This window comes from Rhynchophorus ferrugineus, unplaced genomic scaffold, assembly GCF_030347505.1.
Source record: "Rhynchophorus ferrugineus isolate W39M unplaced genomic scaffold, kcgeb_rfMv2 rfM1, whole genome shotgun sequence".
Classification (NCBI taxonomy): domain Eukaryota; kingdom Metazoa; phylum Arthropoda; class Insecta; order Coleoptera; family Curculionidae; genus Rhynchophorus; species Rhynchophorus ferrugineus.
The window spans coordinates 79,107,019-79,130,405 of record NW_027472580.1 but is presented as its reverse complement, the minus strand read 5'-3'; the positions used below and the strand labels follow the sequence as shown (position 1 = coordinate 79,130,405).

Genomic DNA, 23,387 nt, shown 5'->3' with positions numbered 1-23,387 from the left:
AGACCAGGTTCTGGCCTCAATATTAATATCTATTCTTCCATACACGATATCTTCAAGTAGTAAATGTAACTCTTTTTTCCTTTAATAGTCTTTTGTGTTTGTACACTTCTGTTTGATACTATCGATTTCCACACAAGGTTTGTTTTTTATATATCCTTAGCGTCCTCTATAATAATTAATTTTTAATGTGTTTTTTTTAATTGCTTTTATATATTTAAACGATTCACTGCTGTTTTACCGGGTATTTTGAAATGAAAGGAAGAAAAGAAAATTTAGCCTGTTGTATAAGCATTTTTAATATTCAACATATTTAGATAACTCTCTATGTTTGCTCTTTACTGTCGATATTACAACAACAAAAGAAAGAGTACTTGGAATATTTTCATGACATCACTGTCCATGTCAATTTTTCATAAGGTATGTCCAATGCCTCAAGCAGAATTAGGGGAATCTTGGCATTCATCTCAATGGTAGTTTAAATTGGAAAATTTAGGTCGCATGAAAAGCCTATCAGATCAAACTAAAAATTAAACAAGTGTGCTGTTCAGTAGGAAGATTCAAATAGCACCGTAAAAAAAAGGGTTACTAAGGCAAATCACATCAACGTGGAAACAATATAACTACAAAATTAGAATAAGGAAATTGAGGGAATTATAATGTAATTTTTTATGTAAACTACAAAGTTTGTTACATTTATAAAATTGTACCATTTTTATTTTGGCTGAAATGATCAGCCAGAATGTTAAATAATGTTTCTATATTTTTCTATATGGTGTATAACAGATTGTCAAATGTTTATTTTACATTCAATTTTCTTTTTTAAGACACTCGAGAGAGATTGGGTAATTTTGTTGTATCTATTTTAATTAATATAATAGAAGATATATTTCATATATTTTTAGTTTGACGTTGAGGATGTCATATGAATTGCAAGAGAAGAGAGCTAAAAAATAGGCCAAAACAAAGAAGCTTGGAAATTCTAAACCACTTAGCAGAAGTTACTATGGGATTTCCCGCTAGTACTTCGAAATGCAGGATAGTAATTTAGTGTAATATACAAACATGTTATGCTATTTCATAGTAATTTAGTGCTATTTAAGTATGAATTAGAATTACGCTTGATACTCTATATATACGCTGACACATTTTCCTAGAGCCAATATTAAAATACCATCCAATAATTGTTGACTGTTGAAATCAGAACAGAAGGTCTGATATTACAACATCAAAGATGATGGTAGAAAAAAGGCAAAAAGAACCCGAGGACAGGGATGTGAGCTGGGTGTAATATGTTGTTCTATCCCGATGATCGATCATTAATCAGAGCTGAACCCATTAAAAAGCTCCGACGAGACGGTAACCGTTCCATCTATTAAGTGGGTTTTACTTTAACTGAAAATAATTGGAAATTGTCTTAGGCCTTGGCCGTTTAATTTTGTTTAATTGGTGCGAGGAATAGGGGAAAAATAAGGAAAGTGTAGCGGTCATCCTAGCAGATGTTTTTAATCGAAATATATTGATATCTGTCTGTGGCGTTTTAACGTTGCAGATACTATTGCGGTTACTATCTCTGTTCATTTAGCCACACCCATTTGTTGTCGTTGTTTGTCGGTTGTCGAATACCATTTTGTATATGGTTATTTATAAATGTTTATAGGCAAAATCTGACATCATAGCGGGATACTTGTCTAAATTACTAAGATAGCATAAGGATTACGATGATGTCTATGTTAGTCATTTTATAGTGGATGGGTTTATTGAAGAGCTATTGAAAGTTTGAGTATAAACTGATCGAGTGTAATTAGCGCTGAAAAGTTGGAGCTTACATGACATAGCTACAAAAAAATTTGGATGATGACATTATCAAAAATCTGGGCTTGAATTTTACATAAGGTTAACAAGTAAACTTAGCAATTGCTGCAGTGTCAGAAAAACTGTTGCCATCAAACAATTTTATATACTTTTGGCGACACTGCTCCGTCAAATCATAATTGTCAGTGTTGGTTTTAAATATTTAGAAGTGGTGATTTTAACAAGAAATCTAAATCAGAAAATAAGGAACAGCCTGGAGGATAAAAATGAATTGTAAGACTTATTGGATGAAAACCTCCCTTAAATACCAAAAGAACGTCAAACAGATTATTTGGAGAATTGACTATTTCTAGACTTTTAATTGCGACAGGAAAGTTCTACTAGACGACTAAATGGCTACGACACGTTACTCTGAAAATACTATTTCCAACCGTTTCAAGATAGTGGTTCCATTGCTTGCCTTAGAAACAAGATTTCTGTTGCACCTTGTGACCGGCAATGAAATTATATATTTAATGTGTTAATATCGAGCACAAAAAGCAATAGATTTGTCCAGGATAGTAGCCACCTTGTAAGTTTCTAAAATCAAATGAAATTGTTACCGCACAAGTCTTCCGACTTGAATTGTACAATGCGAACGACGCATCATTGTAAAAACAATATATAAATTAACAATAGCGATTAACCCACCCGAAGTTATCCTGTTGCATGACAACGCTAGACTATTGGATGACACTACAATAATTGTGAAGGATGCCCTGTTGTAATTACCACTTGCAACTTACTACTTGTTCAAATAAATGCAGTATGGTTTGGTTGGCAAACTGAAATACCAAAGAAATGCGCAAATGCATTTATTATTGGATGGCTGCCGATATTCTTTCATCACTGTATTGCCATATTGTTATAAATATAGAAAATGATGAAAAGTAACTCAATTAATAAACACTTTAATTTTTTCAATAAATACCCTTAAATAAATAAATACCGAAAACTGTTGGACGCATATAAAATATATTGCATTTAAGGATAATATTACAGTATCATGAAAACATCATTTGCTAGATAATTGACTAGAATTTATTTTGTATATGTATGCAATTCTCCATAGTTTCAATTTATTTGAAATAATTAATATTAATGATACCAATAATTTATGGATTCAGATAAAAATATGTTTAAAACTTAATAAAAATTCTATAACAAAATTATATTTAAGGAAATGTGAACATATATATAGTAGCTGTGTTGGTATTAAAAGTTTGTTTTGGTTTGTCTATCTCCTTCGAGGTGTACTATTAAACTTTTAATAGTAGCTCAAAAAGAAGAATCCCTTGTCAAATGATCATTATGTAGTTGAAATAACAAGGCAAAGGTAGCTAAAATTTGTAGAAATTACTTTTAATGTTTAATCTAAAATAATTTGTAAAATTTAATTTTGTAAAGACAGTCGCTCTTGAGAGCAATTATTAGTTTCTATCAATAAACAGTCTATTACTGTTTTAATAATATTTGATTAATAACATGTATTCATAAAGCCAATCTGGATGTATAGGGTGCAAATGTGGGTTTGCACTAGATATCAAACCAACTAATAAGCCAATGCACCCAAAAAAAAGTTCTACGATTAATTACCAATGCTTATTGCTACGTAACCAAGGAAGACCATGATGACCTCGAAATTAAATGGATACACGAAGTGATTCAAGATTTCTCCTTAAGACATGAAATAATGTTGCTAAATCACAGCAACGTGGAAGCGATATAGCCTAAAATACTATTAGACAATAAGCAAGAAGGGTTTAGTATGTTCCCAAAAATATATAGTCAACGGTATATTGCTTTTAGTCGAACCTGTCACCTGCTAGTAACTACCCTCTCCAGAGAGTTGCCAGGAACTTATAATACCAAATTAAAGATCACCCCAGAACATTTCTAGTCTGATTAATGGTCTGACTGGGATTGTTGTCGCTAGTTAGCTTTTCCACATTTGTCTAGATAAATTTATAGTAACAAATATAAATAAAAATATATATATGTCGTGAAGGGGATTTCATTGAAATAAAATAATCTAACACTGAAATAAAACAATTTAATTAATTTAATTTAATTTTTAGAATTCATTTTGAATTTTTCTGTGTGGATCTCAGGGGTGAAATGCCACTGTTTCTCCTGTCTTCAAAAGTTTTATTTATATTTGTGATTAAATAAAGTTTTCTTCGATTCGAATTTATTCTCTTCAATCGACTGAAGCATTTTAAATGGTTTTGTAATTTTTGGGTGTAACCAGGGAGCCGAAGAGAGCTAAATACGCAAATCTAGATGACTTGAAACGAATATCTTCACAAAATCCTATCAAACAATAGCACGTTTTTAGTCTCTATTATTTCTTGAAGAATAGTATACTTAATGTTTAATAAGTACAAACCTGTCGCTCGGTTAAATCCAAAGATGCTGCGATTTCTATCCTTCGCGGCCTACACAAGTACTTATTGAAATGGAACTCCTTCTCCAGCTCTAGTAGTTGAGTATTTGTGTAAGCCGTCCTTAGTCTCCTGGGTAAGCCATTCTCTGAAAAGAAAATGATGGTTTAGTCGAGGAAAGCGACAAAAATAGAGAAAAAATGCGAAACGGAACAAAACCGCCTTTCTTAGTAATAATCTAAAGATATGCTAACCCAAATAACGTAAACTAGCTCGATTTAGGAAATCCAGGCTGTTATTTCCAGATCGTAGACGCGCGATACGTAAATATCTATCGGCGAAGTTTCTAAAACGATACTTCCTCATCAGTCAACGGAAGCCCCGAGAGCCGTCGCGCTATTTTGACGGATTCAGGTGCGAGTTCGGAATGATTGACACCAATAAAAAACGTCCAGAGACAATTTCTTGGCAGGACGTGGGTTCCACTCAGTTCGGGTTCACCTTTTTTTCCTTTCGTCTTTTTGGCAATAGCTGACTGATTATTTTTAAGTTTTACGCTATTTCGTGAGCGGTGTTTGCTTCACTCGAAGTGTCGACGTTTTCGTCTGGAATTTCGTGATCGTCGTTTTTTTCTCTCGTTTGTAGTAAACTAATTTTGTTTTTATGTCGGCATTCCCCGATATATTACAAGATAAATATTCAGTAATATATCAAAAACCTTATATAATATTGCCATTAAAGAAGATTGTAAAGAAGAAACCGATGTTAGGAAATATTTATTGCGATTTTTGTGGCATTTGCTTATTTTTAAGTGACATTTAGGGTATTGGTTTATAAATTAGATTTAAAGGATGTGTTTTATAATTTGAAGCTTTATTGTGAAAAATCGGTACACTATATAATATTTTATTCAAGGTCCGGCTATAGCCGCTACTTTTCTTCATATTTTAGACAGTAATGGATTCCATTTCGAAAGAACGGTGAACCTTTTTTATCGTATCTTCATAAGAAAGGAAAAGCTGCTCAGATAGGTCACATATGTCGGAATAAGTAATAATAAGAACGTCTTTCAAAGTATTTGGGGTTCAATTTATATGGCGCAAAATATCTGGCAAAAAATATAGATTGGGAGAAGTTTCTTGGGTCTTCGAACGGTCTTCGTCTTTAGTATCAAAATTGCCGAATTCGTTGACCTTAAGCCAATTTTTTCCCTCAAATCTTCAAAAAAAAGTGAAACTTCGCGCAAATGCGATTTACTCAGTACAAATTCAGACATTGTCAATGCACTGAAAATATGTTTTGTTCACATATCGACGAAACGACACATACTGGAAAGTGAAGCCGATCAGTGAGGTTTCAAGATGAATTTGGTTGGAAATGTACCACGTCCTTTTCTTGCTTGATCCGTTCTTTAGGCAAGATTTGGACATGGAAAGTCGATCAAGTTTTTATGTTAAATATTTCGTTATTGTCTCAGTCTCTATCAGCTTTTTTAATACCATATATCCATGACATTCTTTTGAATCAACAAATATACATGTGCATAACATGCTACACACGAATGAGCTTGGTTAGAATCTTAAAATCAAGCATTTTCTCTACAATTCTCTTCTGTCAGGAAGCGTCTTTTTTTTATTACTCTTCGTAAGTCCACAATCTGCCCTATTGGCAATAAGTATTTCTTATTGCCAATAGGATAGTAAGTAGTAATAATCTTATGTTTATATTATATATACATGGCATGTAGAATATCACTTCATTAAGCAATCTTCTGTATAAAATATAATCTTAATTAATTAGTCTTATTCCAAAGCTTATTCTAAAGTCTACATATGTCCAGTAACCAGATCAGGTGGTGTTAAACGTTTTAGTCTACGCACTTTACTATCACGTCGCATATTTAGCTGATTAGCGAGTACATTGGGATGCACAGACATTTTTTCGAAGTACTTCACCCAAACACGTTGAATTACACTCGTTATAGGTTCTAGAGGAATATCGCGTTGTATCACTTTATTTGAAATATAGTACGGAGCATCAACAACAATCAACACTTATTTTTGAACCGTTGAATGATGGATATATTAGATTTGCTAGCGGTACCCCATAGTTGGATTCCATATGCCCAAATAGGCTTGAGTATAGACTCATACAGCAATGCCTTGTTATTTAATGATAACTTGGATTTGCGCCCGATGAGCCAATACATTTAATATAATTTTAGTCCCAGTTGTTTCCGTTTAGAGAGTATTTTCTTCTTTCAGGTCAGGCGTCGATCTAAGTGCATACCAAGATATTTAATATGCTCTGCTTGGGGGAGTTGACGATGAATAATATTCACTGGTGGACATGTTCTTCTACACAGGGTAAACGTTATATGCGTGGATTTTGTTTCATTGGCTTTAATGCGCCTTGTCTTCAACCATAATTGTATTTGTTCCAGGTGGGTTTGTAGGTTTATTGATGCTGTGACTGGATCTTCATGGGATGCTAAGATTGCTGTATCGTCTGCATATGTTGCCACAGTATTTATTTTTGTGGTGGGCAGATCAGCCGTATACACAAGATACGGTACTGGACCTAGAACACTACCTTGCGGAACTCCTGAATATATGGGATTTAATACGGTATGTTCATCGCCTTGATTTACAATAAAATGTCTATCAGTGAGATACGATTTTAGTAACTGATACTCCGGATGAGGGAGAAGTTTCTTTAGTTTAACCTGCAAGCCCGTATGCCATACTTTGTCAAAAGCCTGAGATATGTCTAGAAAAGCAGCCGAACAATATCTTTTGGCGTTTAGGTCAGCGTTTATTTTGTTTACAAGTCTATGCACTTGTTCTATAGTCCCATGCTTATTGCGAAAGCCAAACTGATGTTCTGGAATAATTTTTCTTTTTTCTACTAATATATTTTCTAAAAATATTTCTATAGTTTAGCTTTTTTATGTATAATTTCTCGAAAACTTCCGAGATTATCGGTAATAAACTTATAGGTCTGTAGGAGGTTACATCTTCTGGTATTTTTCCTGGATTAAGGATCATTAATATTTTAGCTACTTTTCAGATACTAGGGAAGTAATTAATTCGTAGTATAGCATTAAATATAATTGTAAATAATTTTTTACCCTTTTCTGATAGTTCTTTTAAAATTTTGCCAGTAATTAAGTCATAACCAGGAGCTTTTTTAATATTAATCTCTCTCATTATTGTTTGTTTAACTTTTTGACCGTTCATTTCTCGTGCGGTAAATCCGTTTGAAATGGCGAATCTACAAAGCTTTTAATTTTATTTTCATCATCTTTATGTAGCTGAGACTAGAAAGGTTTAAAAACATTTTTTAAGTGTTTTGAGAAAATGTCGGCCTTCTCTTTATTGCTTCTCGCCCAATTATTTTCGTTTGTTTTAATAGGTGGGTTATGCTGCTGGGATCTCCTAAGCTTTTTTGTTGCTTTCCACAACGAATAGTCCGTAGGTTGGGTTAAATTTGGATTAGTTTTTTCAGCTCTTTTATTGCCCTATTAAATTTTCTTTTTTCTGCTAACTTTTTCTGTATTGTACATGATATATGTGTATTTTTTCTTGGAAATGTTTCACTGTTAGAAGTCGCGGAATATGCTGCCTCCTGTATATTTTTTGTAAGATTTATTGTTGCTATTTCAATATCCATTTCAGTTTGTAACGGTAAGTTTAGAAGGATGTTTTGGTCTAAGTTTTCTCTAAATGTGGGCCAGTTAGTTCTATTATTGCACAGAGAAGGGGGTTTATCTTTGATGGTAATTTTTGAAGAAATTGTTACTATTATTGGTGAATGATCAGAAGACAGGTCGAAACATGATTTTACCTGACACTTTTTTGGATCAATATTTTTTGTAATACAGAAATCTATTGTATCTGGTTTTTTCTTTGTGTCTGAAGGCCAATATGTTGGTTCACCAGTAAAGATATGTTGTAACTTATCTTTCCTTATTGCTCTTAGCAGTTCTCTATCTTTTGAGGTTATTATTCTTGAACCCCACATTAAATGTTTTGCATTATAATCTCCTCCGGCTATAATCTATTACCTAGCGTACTGAAGAATTCTTGAAATTGTTCTGCCTTGTTATGTTTGGGTGGGCAATAAATCGCAGAAATTGTTAATGGTCCATGGCCTTCCTATATGGTTATACTGGTGGCTTGCAGGTAGTCTTTGCGAAAATTTTCTTTTTCGAAATGCTTTATATCATCTCGAATTATTATGTCTGTACCTCCATGTGCTTTATCATCAGGGTGATTTGTATGATAAAGTTTATATTTACGAATTTTCAAATAATGTTTGTCCGTAAAGTGTGTTTCGAAAACCATCATAACGTTAATATTTTGTTCAGTTACGAACATTTTTAGTTCCCTGGCGTGTCGTTGGAGCCCATTGGCATTTCAGACGGTGATTTTATAGCTATCGGTTTCAGGCAATAGGCAAGTTTGCTGACGACGGTTGTGAGTAGACCAAGCATCGTACTCATTTGATCCATTAGTTTGGCCATCATATTTTCTAATCTAGAGATGTTGCTAGTTTCAGTAGGTTGAGATGCCGTCTCTTGATTTTGTGCAGAACCATTTTCAACCATTTGGGCATAAGTTATATCTGGTTGACTTGGTCTGTTGGGTAGACTGGTAGGTGTGGATTGTTTTTGTTGCTGTTGATGCCTTTTTTTCCTTAAGGCAGGATAGAGTTTCTGTTGTAGTTGCCTGTGAACTGCGCAACCCTTGTAGTTCGCTGGATGATTTAGTATGTAATAAAATACTGTTTTTTTTTAAAGAAAGTTATCTTTCTAGAGCTTGGAGCGTATTGAAAATACGTTTTCACCCTACGAAGGATGGAATCGAATTAAGCGCCTTTTAATATGCAATATATTAAAACTTAACAGTTATAATAGTAATAGTTAAAAATATAATAGGATTACCAACTCAGTTTTGAAGAACCTGTATAAATAAAAACAGAAATAATAGATGTTGACTTGTAATTTCCTTCTACTTCAGCTCATTTATTCCAATAATTGTCCAATTTATTAGCACCTTTACTACAGTGATATTCTAGAAGACTTGCGAACTTGGTAGTTATTATTTAGTACAAATCGCAAAAAAAATTTTGGAAAGCATTTTTCGGCTCGTGAAAATAGTCAGAAATTAGAGGGATCTAAATCTAATGAATATCTCTTGATATGGAAACAATTCCTATTTTAACTCACTAATTTTAGAGATTATGTTTCGATCTATGTGGGCATGTTGTTCATTACCTTGATTGAATATTATTTTATCTTTGTAATAAATTGTTGTTTGTAGTATAGTAGTAGTGTTGTTGTAGTTGTAGATTATCTTATTTTCACAAATTTTGCATTCACTTGATATTATTTTACCAGTACTAGTACTTATTTTTGATTGATTTTTGAAGACGAACTTTAGCTTTATAGTCGAAGAGCTAGGTTCATACCATTCCTAATAATTTTGTTTTAGATCGGGACTTAGGAATGTGATACATTAGCCTCACTTATAGCGAGTTTTCTTCATTATTTCACTACTATGTATTGCACTATCACTATGTATTGCATTTTAATGAATTTTTGTTCCATTAGCAATTAAAGTTAAAATACTTTTAGACGAGATAGTATGCTAATATGGTTTTGTTAAAAAGTGATGTTTCGATATTCTCAAGTAACGTGTTTGAGCTCGAAATGTAATTCAAATACACTATTACGTATATTTAAATACGCATTTATTAGGTTTTTGTACGCATTTTGCTCGATTACGATATCTATTGGTGAAACTGCGAAGCATCAGTATAAACAACAGTTAAATAATCTAACCTTACCTAACTGTTTTCCATTTAGTTTTACAAATGATCGTGTATTATTATAATTAATTTGGATGATTGCTTTAAATAAATCTGCTGTTGATGGTTATCAAATATTTTTAGAAACTAGAATCGTGCTGCATCGTCATATACCTATTGGTTTCAATTATTTAAAAGTGGCGGTTGTGGTGCAGTGATAAAGACCGGACTGGGGGATAAAACAATGGAATTGAAAATTTATCGGGGAAAAATTTAGTTGAAGTCATCAAAGAGCCTTCGAAGACTTACAAGATGACTAATCAACTGAAGATATTTAAAAATAAATATAATATATATTACAGAAAATTAGTTTACTACAACAATTTTAAGCGCCAAAGTTGAAGGTTAGCCTAGGTTCACATTGACACAAAAGCGGTTCAGGCTATTCATGGCCATGAAGTCTACCTGTATCTATAGTACCTATATCTATCTATCAAGGTGTAGGGTATTGAGACCGTATGAAATTTTTGATGTATGTATTTATGCAATACTGTAGCTGTATGTATAAACAAACCTCCTTATTTCGACATAGTATTGCTATGTTGCTCGATTGAAAGGAGATATTGTAGAAAATGATGTAAAATATTTTTACTAATATATATTGTACCTATTTTTGGTTGAATGAGTGTCAACATTGAAAAAAATACCAGGATATTTCGAAAGTCCATATATTTTCCTACGTGTCTAGAATAAGCAAGGCAGAATTATAGAAGGAAATTCTAGCGATTGTCATGGATAATAAATTACTGTGAATATCAAACACACTGACGATTTAAACAGGTGACCTATTGTAAACAAAGAGATACAAATACACATAGACTATCATTTTCACGGTTTTGAATATATCTAAATTCTGAGCATAAATGTATATATAATTTAGTATTTATATATTTTTATGAAACAGCGACAACAATCAATGGCAATATTATTCGTAGGACAAGGTTATTGGAATAATCTACGAACGGATCTATAATAATTGTTTAGATCAGAAACCGAATAAAAACTAAGCGGGAATCGATTGTAAAATGTCAACTTTAAAATTCCCAAACAATCAACATAAATGGACGATAGCGTCACGGGCGAATCCATTAGGCAACGATAAAAATAGTAATCAGGCCGATAAAGTTTCCACAATGAAACGAACATGGAAATTGCGGTGATTACAATAATGACACCTTCGTCGCGGCAGGAACAATGGATGACCAGAGTCGGCCATTGTTCGTGGCCGATGCGTGAGAATCGCGCCGTAAAAAACAATCGGTACCGCTGCGCTGGGTACTTATTCCATGTAAACATTGTAACTAAGCCGGCTTTGTTCTGCAAAATGGAGCTATTCGTGGTCGGTGCCATGGGACGTCAACGATTCAACTATGAAAATATTCCCATTGCACTCGGGTAATTTCATTTTGACGGATAATTTCATATTTTTAACCGACTTCGAAAAATGAGGAGGTTCTATGTTCGGCTGTATATTTGTCTTTTAATGTGTGATTTCTCCGTCATTGTGAGCAGATTTTCAACATTCTTCTTTTATTCAAAAGAGTACACTTCGGAGGTGATCGACGGAAAACGTCAAATTTCAAAGGCACGTACAATGTTTTCACATATTTTTTATCTAAAATAATCGAATATTTGGATATAATGTTACTGCTGAACTGACGTGACGAAAAATCGGAAATAGTTTAGTCTAAAACCCATTCAGTTTGCTTTTTAAGTATTAACTGTATCATACGAGAAATCGTAGAAACATTGTAGGTAACTGTTTCTATGGTGAAATGGTTAGAACGTTAAAAAAGTAAAAAATAATGAAAATTAGATTTTTAACACAGAAAAAAGTTTTAAACTAAAATATATATATAATAATAATAAATAAATAAAAATAAACTAACACTTTTTTAACCTATCTACTAACGTATTTTATATTCTAACATATAGACACAATTTAGCTTAATAGTTACCTAAACCTATTTATGTATTTACAATATTATATTAACTACTACCAACTGATCAGTTTGAAGGCGGTGCCATTAATTACATCTTACATTCGATATGGTTCTTAATATACCATCTTCTATATACAATCTTAATTTCAAATTAATTTATTACTACTCTTCTATTGTACTTGTATTAATATCACTTCGTTTATCCATTTGATTACGGGGTCATGATGCAGTTCTTTATGGTAATTAATTATAGGACTTTGTTTTGGGAGCGTTAGATTACTAGTTGGTTTGATGATTTAGGTGGAACTCCATATTTGTATCCCATAGGTCAAAATAGCCTTTATGATTAACTGATAAAACAGTCTCTTTTATTTTAGATTAAGTTGAGAGTATCTTTTGACTAACCAGTACAGTTGTTTGACTCTGAGTCTAATTTGCTATGCTTTTTGTCTTCACATGATGCTTCCAGTTTTACCTACGATCGAGATATATTCCGAGGTATTTAGCTGATTCTGCTTGAGCAATCGGGCATCCATCAAGTGAAAACTTAATTATGTTTTTATCAATTCGCCGCAACACAAAATTAACATGGACAGACTTGAAGCTATTAAGCTGTATTTTCCAGTCTCTAGTCCATTTGTAGATCTTGTTGACCGCTACTTGTCCTTTTTCTATAGCCTTAGAAAGAGATACAACTTTTGTCATTCTAACTGTGTCGTCAGAATATGTTCCAAGTACTGTTTCTTTGTTGTTGGAATATCAGCAGTATAGAGCAGATAAAGAAATGGCACCAAGACTATACTTTGTGGGAGCCCAGCTGACATTGGTTTAAATGTTGAGAATCGAATCTCTAAATTTTCATTCGAAAAGATATAATACTAGGAGTCGACAGTAATTCCGCAGTAGCAATTTGCTCATTTTGTAGATTAATCCCAAATACCAGGCCAAAAGCTTGTGAGACATCTAGGAATATTGCATGTATTTATTTTCTTGAGATGCTTTTTCAAAAACCGATGTTATTCTGTGCACTTGGTCGATTGTCAAATGGTGATTCCGAAATCCAAACTGGAAATCTGATATTTCTATAGTGGTTTAGTGCGTTTTAACAGCAGTTTCTCAATAATTTTGGTCTCGGAGAAAGCAGCGACATATGCCTGTGAGATCCAAATTGCTCTGCCGGTTTGTCAGGTTTTTTAAGCATAATTATTTGAGCAACCTTAAAACATTCCGGAACATGGTTCAGTCTCAAACAGGCATTGAATATATATGTCAACATGATTATTGCTTTTCGTGGCAGCTCTGTTAATAACCCAGGTGAATTATTATGAATTCCAGGAGCCTTTTTTGAGATTGAGTTTGGTTCCATTCATTTTGATCATTTTTAATAGACGGTATTGCAATAATTAATTCACTTACATATTTCTGGAAGCAACTCTTTAATGTCAATGAGAAGGAATGGCCTGAAGGACCAATAAAGCTGGAACGAGCATAAGACTACTTAGCAGTTGAATAAATTATTTCCAGGCATTTACGTGCGATGGAATAGTTTTAAAAGTAGCGATGAATGGGTAGCAAGCGATTGAGTTTTAATAGGAAGAAAAGAAGAAGAAAGCCTGCAAAATGCATGCAAACACCTAATTTAAAAGCATAGCTCGATAACATATAAAAAAACAATCATCAATTCATTTATATCAAATCGCAACCTTTTTATATATTTTAAAGTCTCCTTTTTACCAACGAGGGTTTATCTGGATTGGACCTATTGTTTAACGTGGACTCCGAACAACAGTCCTCAGCATTAAGCGACCAACTTAGAAATGATCCCAGAATACATCAGGTTTTACCCAGCCTGGTTACTGGAATGATTGGGATCATTTTTTTTTGTTGTATTTTACACTCTTGCCTAGAACATTCACAAATGTTAAACAATCACAAACATAAATTTATGACCATGCCCAAGCAGGATTCGGCACTGACCACGACCAAGCAGGTGCTAAAACCGTCTTGTCGCCTTTAGCACTGCGCCATCCAAGCCAAATTATAGCTCTAAGTCAATTAATATTTTTAAAAAATTTTTGTTTGTATGATATATTGTAACAAAAACCGGCTCAAATGTATGAAGCAACTCGTGTTTACATGTGTTTATTACAATGCTATTCAATAATAATACTAATTTCTAACCGTGAGATTTGGTAGTAGTGTATATATATATATATATATATATATATATATATATATATATATATATATTATATGTTAATATTATCTTTTAAATCTATAAAAAATATTATATTCATTACGAATATTATAAGGAGATTAAAAACTTTTAAATATTCATTATTTTAAATTATAAGTAAATATACTATACTAGGGAGTAGTTTATAGAATGAAATAGAAGTCTACGGAGACACGTGGTTAATATATTAAAATAATTATCGAAAAAAAGTAGTGTGAGGGCGAAGACGGGGAGGGGGTGGTGTGTTATGCGAGGGAGTAGAAAGTTCGGCGGAGCGGCGGCCATAATTTCTGGCGCGAAAAAGAAACGAATGGGTCGAAAGTTGTAAAAATAAGAAAAACAAATTCGCTGATAATTTGAATATGTGCCCGGGCGAAGTAAATCTGGGCTACAAGATGTTTTTATCGTCGCAAAAGTCTTTTCTCGAGTTCCGCGGGGGAGCTGCTAGTTAGGGGTAAAAACCGTCCCCGTGGCACAGTGGCGTCCGTGTGTTTGCATATCGACTCTTTTTTTCTTAGCCCTCAATTCATTTAAGATTGTACAAATAGGCTTTAAACGTATCATCATGAAAGATATGCTTTAGTTAATTATTGTGTCTGTCACATTGCTTTACACACTGCTGTCACACACAGCATTGCTTTATTGTACAAATTTATTTTATATTATTATTAATATATATATATATATATATATATATATATATATATATATATATATATATATATATATATATATTATTTAATGTTATTTAAAACACTTCATATATAATCGTAAACATTTTGCAAGAGTATAATACCAAGTATAATTTCAATTTATGGCTTATAACATTGTCCAATGTGGCATTACAGTCTCTTAGAATACACATTTTCATAAATTAACATCACATATTTCATTGGAACAACAGTAAATTAATGAAATTTTTTGCTGTTGTCTTTATTTCGAATTATAATATCACTTTAGACAAAAAACTGAGTAGATCAGACACAAAAATAAACAACTGTTCTGATTAGCCGGAAGATAGTCCTTAATAGACCTAAAATCAAAAAGAATGATTTACTGTCAAATATAAAACAATATTCTTCCAATGCTTATCATCACGTAACCAACGAAGAACCGTGTGATGGACTCAAAACCAAACAAATCCACGAAGTGATTCAAGATTTCGAACTAAAACAGGAAAAAAAATTACAAATTATAGTAACGTGGAAGCAATACAATTATTGGACAATACGCAGGAAATCAGAAAAGTAAAGTGAACAAAAACGTATTCCGTGTTTCATATTGTATGGGCAATTTTACAGACTAAGGTAAGTCTAATTAGTTCTCGTACTCGTAATCGTTTTTCCTGTGACTTGATTTAAGTACTAGAAAAGTACTAATATATTAATTGATAGAATTATTGAAATAGAATTATTTTATTGTTGAAATGTATCTAATAAAAGATATTATATTCTTAAAAACTATGTATTTAGATTAATGATAGATTGTTAATAAATATAAAAAAATTTAATAATTTTTATAGATGATACAAGTAATGATAAGAATATATGATTTGGAGATGATAGCTATGTTATAAGGGGATAACTCAGCATGGACTTCTATAATTGCCAAATATTCATAATCCCGAAGTAGTTGCCTTCTAGTTGAGTGGAATATATTTTAAATTGTAGATCCATTAGCAAAGGTCCTAAAATGCTGATGTTGATTATTATAGCAAAATGATATTCAGATTAAGGCAATACGATACATTTACATGCTATGTTATATAATTCCATTTTGACCCCCTTTTAACATAATAAAGAAGATTAAATATTTTTTTTAAATCTTCTATAAATGGGTTCTTGCAGCAATAGATGGCAAATTGATTATTATGCTACACAGTATGTCCAAATAGGTTATTTATTAATTAATCTGATTACTATTATTTAATTACTTAGGTCTTGTATACCATATAAGTGTTTTATATGCATATTATTCCTTTGGACTTTAATTTCAATAAAAGCAATTATACTTTATATAATGTAGTGATTTAAGCTTCTATGGCATGAATGATTTCACATAGTTTAGTTAATTTCCAGAGAAATATGGTTTTTATTCTTTTGTAATTATATATTTTTCTTACTACCGATTAGGGTTTATCTAGAGCTGATCTTTGAGTTGACGGTTCTTATCAAGAGATAATTACGGTTACAAATAATACATTAAAGCTTTGGTACTTGAAATATGAAATTCATTTTCAGATTTACATATGAACATGAGGTGGTTGAAGTAAAGCTTGGCACTTGCTTTAGTGAAAAAAAAATCTATTTTTTTAAGGATCCGCCACTGGTTCGTGCATGTAGATTAAAATCCGCCGTTGCCGAGCTAAATGCTCGCCATCCACGTCCCCCTCCGAGCATAAATCTTGTGCAGGCCACCCTCCCACCGCGATAATATTTAACTAAATTCTTGCTCCATATAACTCGAGAGCCAGCCGCAAACGAGAAACCTGGATGCTTTCCGGCATGAATTTCGCCGTCCCGCTCCTAGTTCCTTTTTAAAATCGGATTGAGTAAGATCCAGCTAGCCGCGACCGTCCGTCCCCCAGAGATCACGCAAGACGACCCAGCGCTTAAAATTCTTCAATTGTTTTTCAGTCACCTCTAATGGAAACCAAATTAATAAACAGCATCAATATATATCTATTGTCCAGAGTATTTGGTTATCAGCGTTTGATATATTATGACTCTAGATACAATTTAACAAATTTCTGTCATATATCCATATATCCTATACATTACTATTTTGATTAAAAATAGTGAGATGTGCAAATTCTGGTTTTTCCATTATGAATTCCTTTTGCTGGACCAAATTATCAATTGGTTCTAAAGAGGAGTTTAGAAATCGAATCTAAGAAAATTTTTCTAACAGGTTAATTGAAAAGTCTCCTATAGTAAAACACTTTTTTTTGGCAAAGCTAGTTTTTTTATTCAACGTAATTTCCTTCAAGCGTGACTCACTGATTATAGCGACCCTCCAACTTTTCGAAACCATTTTTGTAGTACGATTTGTCCTTTGCTTCAAAATAGGCCTTAGTTTCGGCGATCACCTCTTCATTCGACGAAAATCTTCCCAGCGAGCATTCTTTTGAGATCTGAGAACAGGAAATATTCGCTGGGGACCAGATCTGGAGAATACGGTGGATGAGGAAGCAATTCGAAGCCCAATTCATGGATTTTCGTTATAATTTTCACTTGGAGCAAGAATTGTGACACGGTGCGTTATCTTGGTAAACCAGCACTTTCTTTTTCGTCAAACGGGGCCGTTTTTCGGCGAATTCGTGCTTCAAACGGTCCAATAACGCTATGTAATAGTTGCTGTTGATGATTCTTTCTTTTAAATAGTAATCAATGAAAATTATTCCATGCGCATCCCAAAATACAGATACCATAAGCATTCCAGCCGACTGTTTCATCGCGTGAAGTCCACTTGGATGACTGTCGATTGGATTTCGGAGTGAAATGATGGAGCTATGTTTCGTCCGTTGTCACATATTTACGCAAAAACTCGGGTATATTATGCTTGATCATCTTCAAACACTGCTCCCAATCATCAAATCGCCATTGTTTTTGTTCAAAAGTGATCTCGCGCGGCACCCACTTTGCACAGAGTTTTCTCATACCCAAATATTCGTGAATGATATGGTGTACATGTTCAGTTGATATCTTTAGAGTGTCTGCTATTTCATTCAATATCAATTTACGGTCATTCAAGATCATTTTGTGGATTTTTTAAATGTTTTTGTCTGCTTCACAAAACAGCCTCACAAAATAGCCTCTTTTGGGCGTTCACCGTCTTCGGTGCTCATTTCACCTTGTCTAAACTTAGCATACCAATCCTTGATGGTTGATTTTCTTGGGGCACTGTCCGGACACTCCGCATGAAGCCAAGTTTTTACTTCAACTGTATTTTTCCCTTAGAAAACAATATTTTATCAACATGCGAAATTCCTTTTTATCAATTTTTTTCAAAATAACAAAAGTTGCTTCACTCAAAATGCAATAATTCACAAAGTAATGATCTGTCAAATTTATACACGCATCTTTTGAGAGTTAGGCTAACTTAGGCTAAACTAAAAGACATATTGATTTAATTCTAGTAGCGCCGTCTATGTGTTAGGCAGGAGACTTTTATGGTATATCTATTGTCATACTAGTTTTGAAATAAAATTTATTGGTGTGTATATATAAGTATATATATATATATATATATATATATATATATATATATATATATATATATATATATATATATATATATATATATATATATATACAAAGCTATTAAATATTCATTTCCCTTTCTTAGTTATTCTTCTCTTACAGGTTGAATCTTGCTGGAGAAATATTTAAAATTTTATAAAATTATATTGACAGCAAATACATGACGCAATTTCTTCATTCAAAAAGATACAAAACAATAATGATCTATAGATTAATATTAATTTTCTCCGAGTCTTCTATACATATTAAATTTAGCAAAGTATAATTTGGCTTATAACATATGGTAATGTACCTAGTATTATAAAATTTGATTTTATAATATGATATATATATTTATAATTTGATATTAAATATAATAAAATAAATATATGTGGAATATAACATTTATATATTACTCTTATTATAATTGCAATGGACACTACTTCTTTGATATTTAGTAAAAGGCTGTAAAACATATTATAGACAATCGCTATATATGTATGTATTAGAAGATACAGAGAAAATTAAGTTAAGAAAGTAAAGACATATTATTGTGTATTTTTTAAATGAAATTATTAACAGTAATTATACTGTATTAAATATCAAGCCATATCATATATGGAATATATAGAAAATATGGCGAAGGTGCCATGACATGTGTAGAAACAAGAAATTTTATGGTGGTACTTGATTATACTTCTATTTTTATGCAACAATATAACCATTTTTGTCACAGAAACCGCCTCTTCAGGTTATTTAGGTGAAGAAAAATGTCACCTGGTGTCATATCCGGACTATATTGTTAAATATAGATGATGATAAAGTAAATCTTTTGAGTAATTTGAAAATAGTTATTTATTTGAGCTTATTTATGGAACTTTATGTAGTTGATATTGCCGCGAATATTGCCGCAATAATATATTGATATTGGCGAAATACTTTTGAAATTCACTCAAACATTAAAGCTTATCTTGCACAATATATTTTTTGACATAATGGTTCTTAAGCGGGTTGCAAATAATGTCAGAAATTATGGATGTATTTAATGGTGTTACTTTTTGTCAATAATCCAAATATGTATTTTGATGTATTGTAGTAGTTTGGAAATTCACATGAACAGTTATAATTGGATTTATTACAATTTCTTTGAACACTTTGCTGATTTAAAGGCTCTGAAGAAGTCCAGCACCAAGAATGTTAAATATTACGATGTTGCCAGATGGCAAATTAGAAACACCAAACATTTTTTATCGCATTATGGTTAATCAGGAAAAGTTAATGACCATAATGGCACACTCGTCGTAAAGTGCATAACTGTGAATATCAAATAGTATAGCACTATATTCACAACATTAACTGCTAGATGTCAAAACTAACATAGTTTCCTTTAAGCAAAATGAAAAAGTCCTAAAATTACTTTTTTTATTTTGCGTACAACATTATCTTCTTTATCTTTATATTTCCAAGCAGTGTTCTCTTGAATCTGAACGCATGTTTACGTTGATATCAAATAATGTTTCATCAACATTTCTACAAGCATAGGTATCTGTTAAATAAATTAGGTTTTGTTTCTGTTTTGAAGCTGTTTCCTAAATCTGTGTTTTAATATTGTTAATAATATATATTTATTTAAATCTCTGAAGTCATATATGTTGATCGTCCACAATCTAGAGCTGAAGACGTAATTTGTCAAATAAGCTGATGATTTTGGTACATATCCTATTTTGTTCAAAAATAGTAAGACATAGATTAGAGGAAATCGATAGAATTTTGAAGAAAAATGTATACAGGTAGTAATAGAACAAAATGACTTGACAAGGAAAAGTAAAATGGAAACACTGCAACGAATAAAAGAAGAACTAAACGTAAAAAGGTAATTAATTAATATTCTCTAATTAAAGTAAATTATATTACTCGGATTTAAAATTGTTAATTAGGTGGATTAGGACTCAAGAGGAACTAAAAAACGTTACTAGAACTTCATCGGTAGTGTAGAAAAGAGTTCAATGTAAATATAATAAAACAACTCTAACTTAGAAACTATTGTGGCAGTTTCAGTAAAGGATATTATGAAATATTAGGGAGGAAAAAATACAAAACAATACCATCTTTGCGTCCATGAATACCAAACGTTTCCAGAACAAGAGAAAAAAGCGGATAAAAAATAGGGCACGATCTACGCGACGGCATTTTTCTCGAATTTGTATCATCAGTTTAATAAATTCGAATGATCGCAGTGGTGGTGGTGGTGGCGGTGATGCAGGAAAGTCGTGGAGCTGCGACGACATTGCCAATCGGGAAGGGATGAGACTAGAGGAACGGAGACGGGACGATATTAAATTTCACCTGGTGACAGATGGCGCCGTAGTTTATCACTCACGAATAGGAAACACGTCAAACTTTAATAATAATTTTCCATTCTCGTTGCCGGTTTTATTGGTTCCACTTTTGATTCGACCGTTCGGGATGAGAGCGTATATAAGCAGACGATATTGTTTCTGTTAGCGAGAGGGAGAGAGATCGCGAGTTTTACTCGGAAAACCCGGTGAAATTTAAAGAGATATATGACGATGTTTTTTAGGATAATTTGATTTCTACTATTAGTAGTAATAATATTTTAAACTTGTTGCCATCTGATAAGTTTTTAGCAAAATTGATTAAATATGTCTTAGTAAACTATCATACATTGATAAATTATTACTTATTGAAATTATTTCGTAATAGTTTACAAAATTTAAGATAAAGTAATTAATAGAAAAGTTCGTTGTCTAAAACAATATATAATGTCCTTACATGTATTCTGATTATTGTTTCACTTTAAAAATGTGTTTATTGAGAAAAAATGGTGCAATATACATTAATCAAAATATTTTCCATCCTTTTCTATATCTTTTTCTCATCTTTCTGGGAACTTGACGATACTGTAGTGAACGAAACTGTTTAGCAACGATCTAATTGCGAATATCCAAGCGATTTTCAACATTTCGAAACCGCGTGTCAGTCAATCTATGATGCACCAGTCTGAACAAGTAGTAAAATGACGTTACTACGACCGAGCGTTGCCATATAAGAGAACGAATTTATCTGTTGCTGTCTAATGCTGATCTTTCTTTGTAACCTTCCATCAGACGTAAACGCCAAAAGTGCTGATTCATCAATTGCTAACTTGCCTAAAAGTCCTTTGAGAGTTATTCTTGTCCAATATATCTTGTAATTCGTCTTCATCCAAAATGTTTTGCTTTCTAGTCGCTGTTTGTTATTAATATAAAATCAGCATTTAAATCGTTGAATCCAAAACCAAAATGGAATGTGATACAGCAGCATTACTATGAGTTTCTAAAAATGTTTGGAGGAAAAAGAAAATAAAAGTATCACCATACTGATAACTAGATGTTCCCCGCAAAACAATTGTTTTATTTTGAGATTCACCTCATTATTTTAATATAAAGACTAGTGCTGCTGAAAGTCATAGAATTATATTTTAGTGAAATTCATGTTAAAACGGATAAAACGTATTAAAGAAAATGATGTGTTTGAAGAAGTGGCAATTTTGACTTCGCACATAAGGAAGGGCCCGGATGATATAGAAATTTCATTGGCAATATATCGCGGAAATGATGAAAGCTTGTGTCTGTGGAGGAATCTTTCCGGTAACAACATTAGGGGAACGGCTAAAATGTTTAGAAACAATGAACTAGGTAATCTTGCCACCCACTATTGATTATTACCGATAATGAAAGGTCTATTATAGTATATGAACCTATTACAGTAATTCCAGCGTTAAAAGCCATGCATGAAGGCATGAGTTTCAATTATAATAATGATCATAATTGACATGATCATTTGGATGATTATTATTTAGACTGAAGAAGTTATTATAGAACATACATTTTTCTAGTTTAATTTTACTGTTATTAAATATAGAGTATTCGATGTCTCCAACAAAGGTTTAAAGTAAAAAATCTCCATTCCAGTGATAAATAATTCGGAATAAATAATTTAGTTATTGACTCTAGTGTCAATTGTCTAGTGCCATACAAGGATAAATCTCTTTTTCGAGTGACTACGAATTAACAGTCAATATTCCCATTTTTTATTGCTCTGAAACAACCAAAATTAACTTGAGAAAATTAGTTGCTCGATGATTAATGATCGACATGTCATGCAATTTTGAGTATTCTTTGAAAATAAGTTCCTTTCAAGTTTCATATTTACATTTAGGCTCCAATCCAGTAGTTTTCGATAATGAAACTGCAATAAAAGTACGTATAGGGATTTATGAAATATACCTTGCAGACATGTATGTAAAACAAATCTACACACAACTCTTGATCGTTAACGTTGAAACTTTTTTCTTCTATTTTAATTGATCTATCGTATATACTATCTGTTGATATCCTCTGAAATATTAGAAATATTTAACAGTCAGGTGTATTCAATAAAACTTTAATACTTCTTTCAAATCAATTATTAAAACTTAATATTTTAACCATAAAGCCATATTAAACTACTTTTTCTCTGCTTGCTGATATGATGCTCCTACCTTAGTTTATGACAGTACTATTTTCACAGATAAACGGATATCATCACGTTTATATGGCAATGTAATCGCCAATTCCTTATATTCCTATAATCCTTATAATTCTTCATTTTTCTCAATATCAGAAATTGTTTGATAGTCAAGAAGTTTATCGAGCTCTGTGGATTTGTATTAAATTTGCTGGTTATAAAATTACGAAACGTGGGCATAGATTAATTCTAAATGGTTATATTATTATGATTATAATGGGGGCACTCATTTTAGTAAATCAGCAATTGTTTTGGACTACTTCAAATTTCATCGAGAATTTCCGACAGAAAT

The 23,387-nt window shown here is 32.2% G+C and overlaps 1 protein-coding gene across 2 annotated transcripts in view; it reads right to left on the bottom strand.

Annotated features, from left to right (window-relative positions):
* Positions 1 to 23,387, bottom strand: part of pb (homeobox proposcipedia) — a 118,628-nt gene that overhangs the window by 9,569 nt on the left and 85,672 nt on the right. For both annotated transcript variants that reach the window (XM_076410447.1, XM_076410455.1), the window contains exon 4: positions 4,241 to 4,383. In XM_076410447.1, the coding sequence (XP_076266562.1) occupies positions 4,241 to 4,383 (143 nt within the window). The remainder of the gene's footprint in view (positions 1 to 4,240; positions 4,384 to 23,387) is intronic.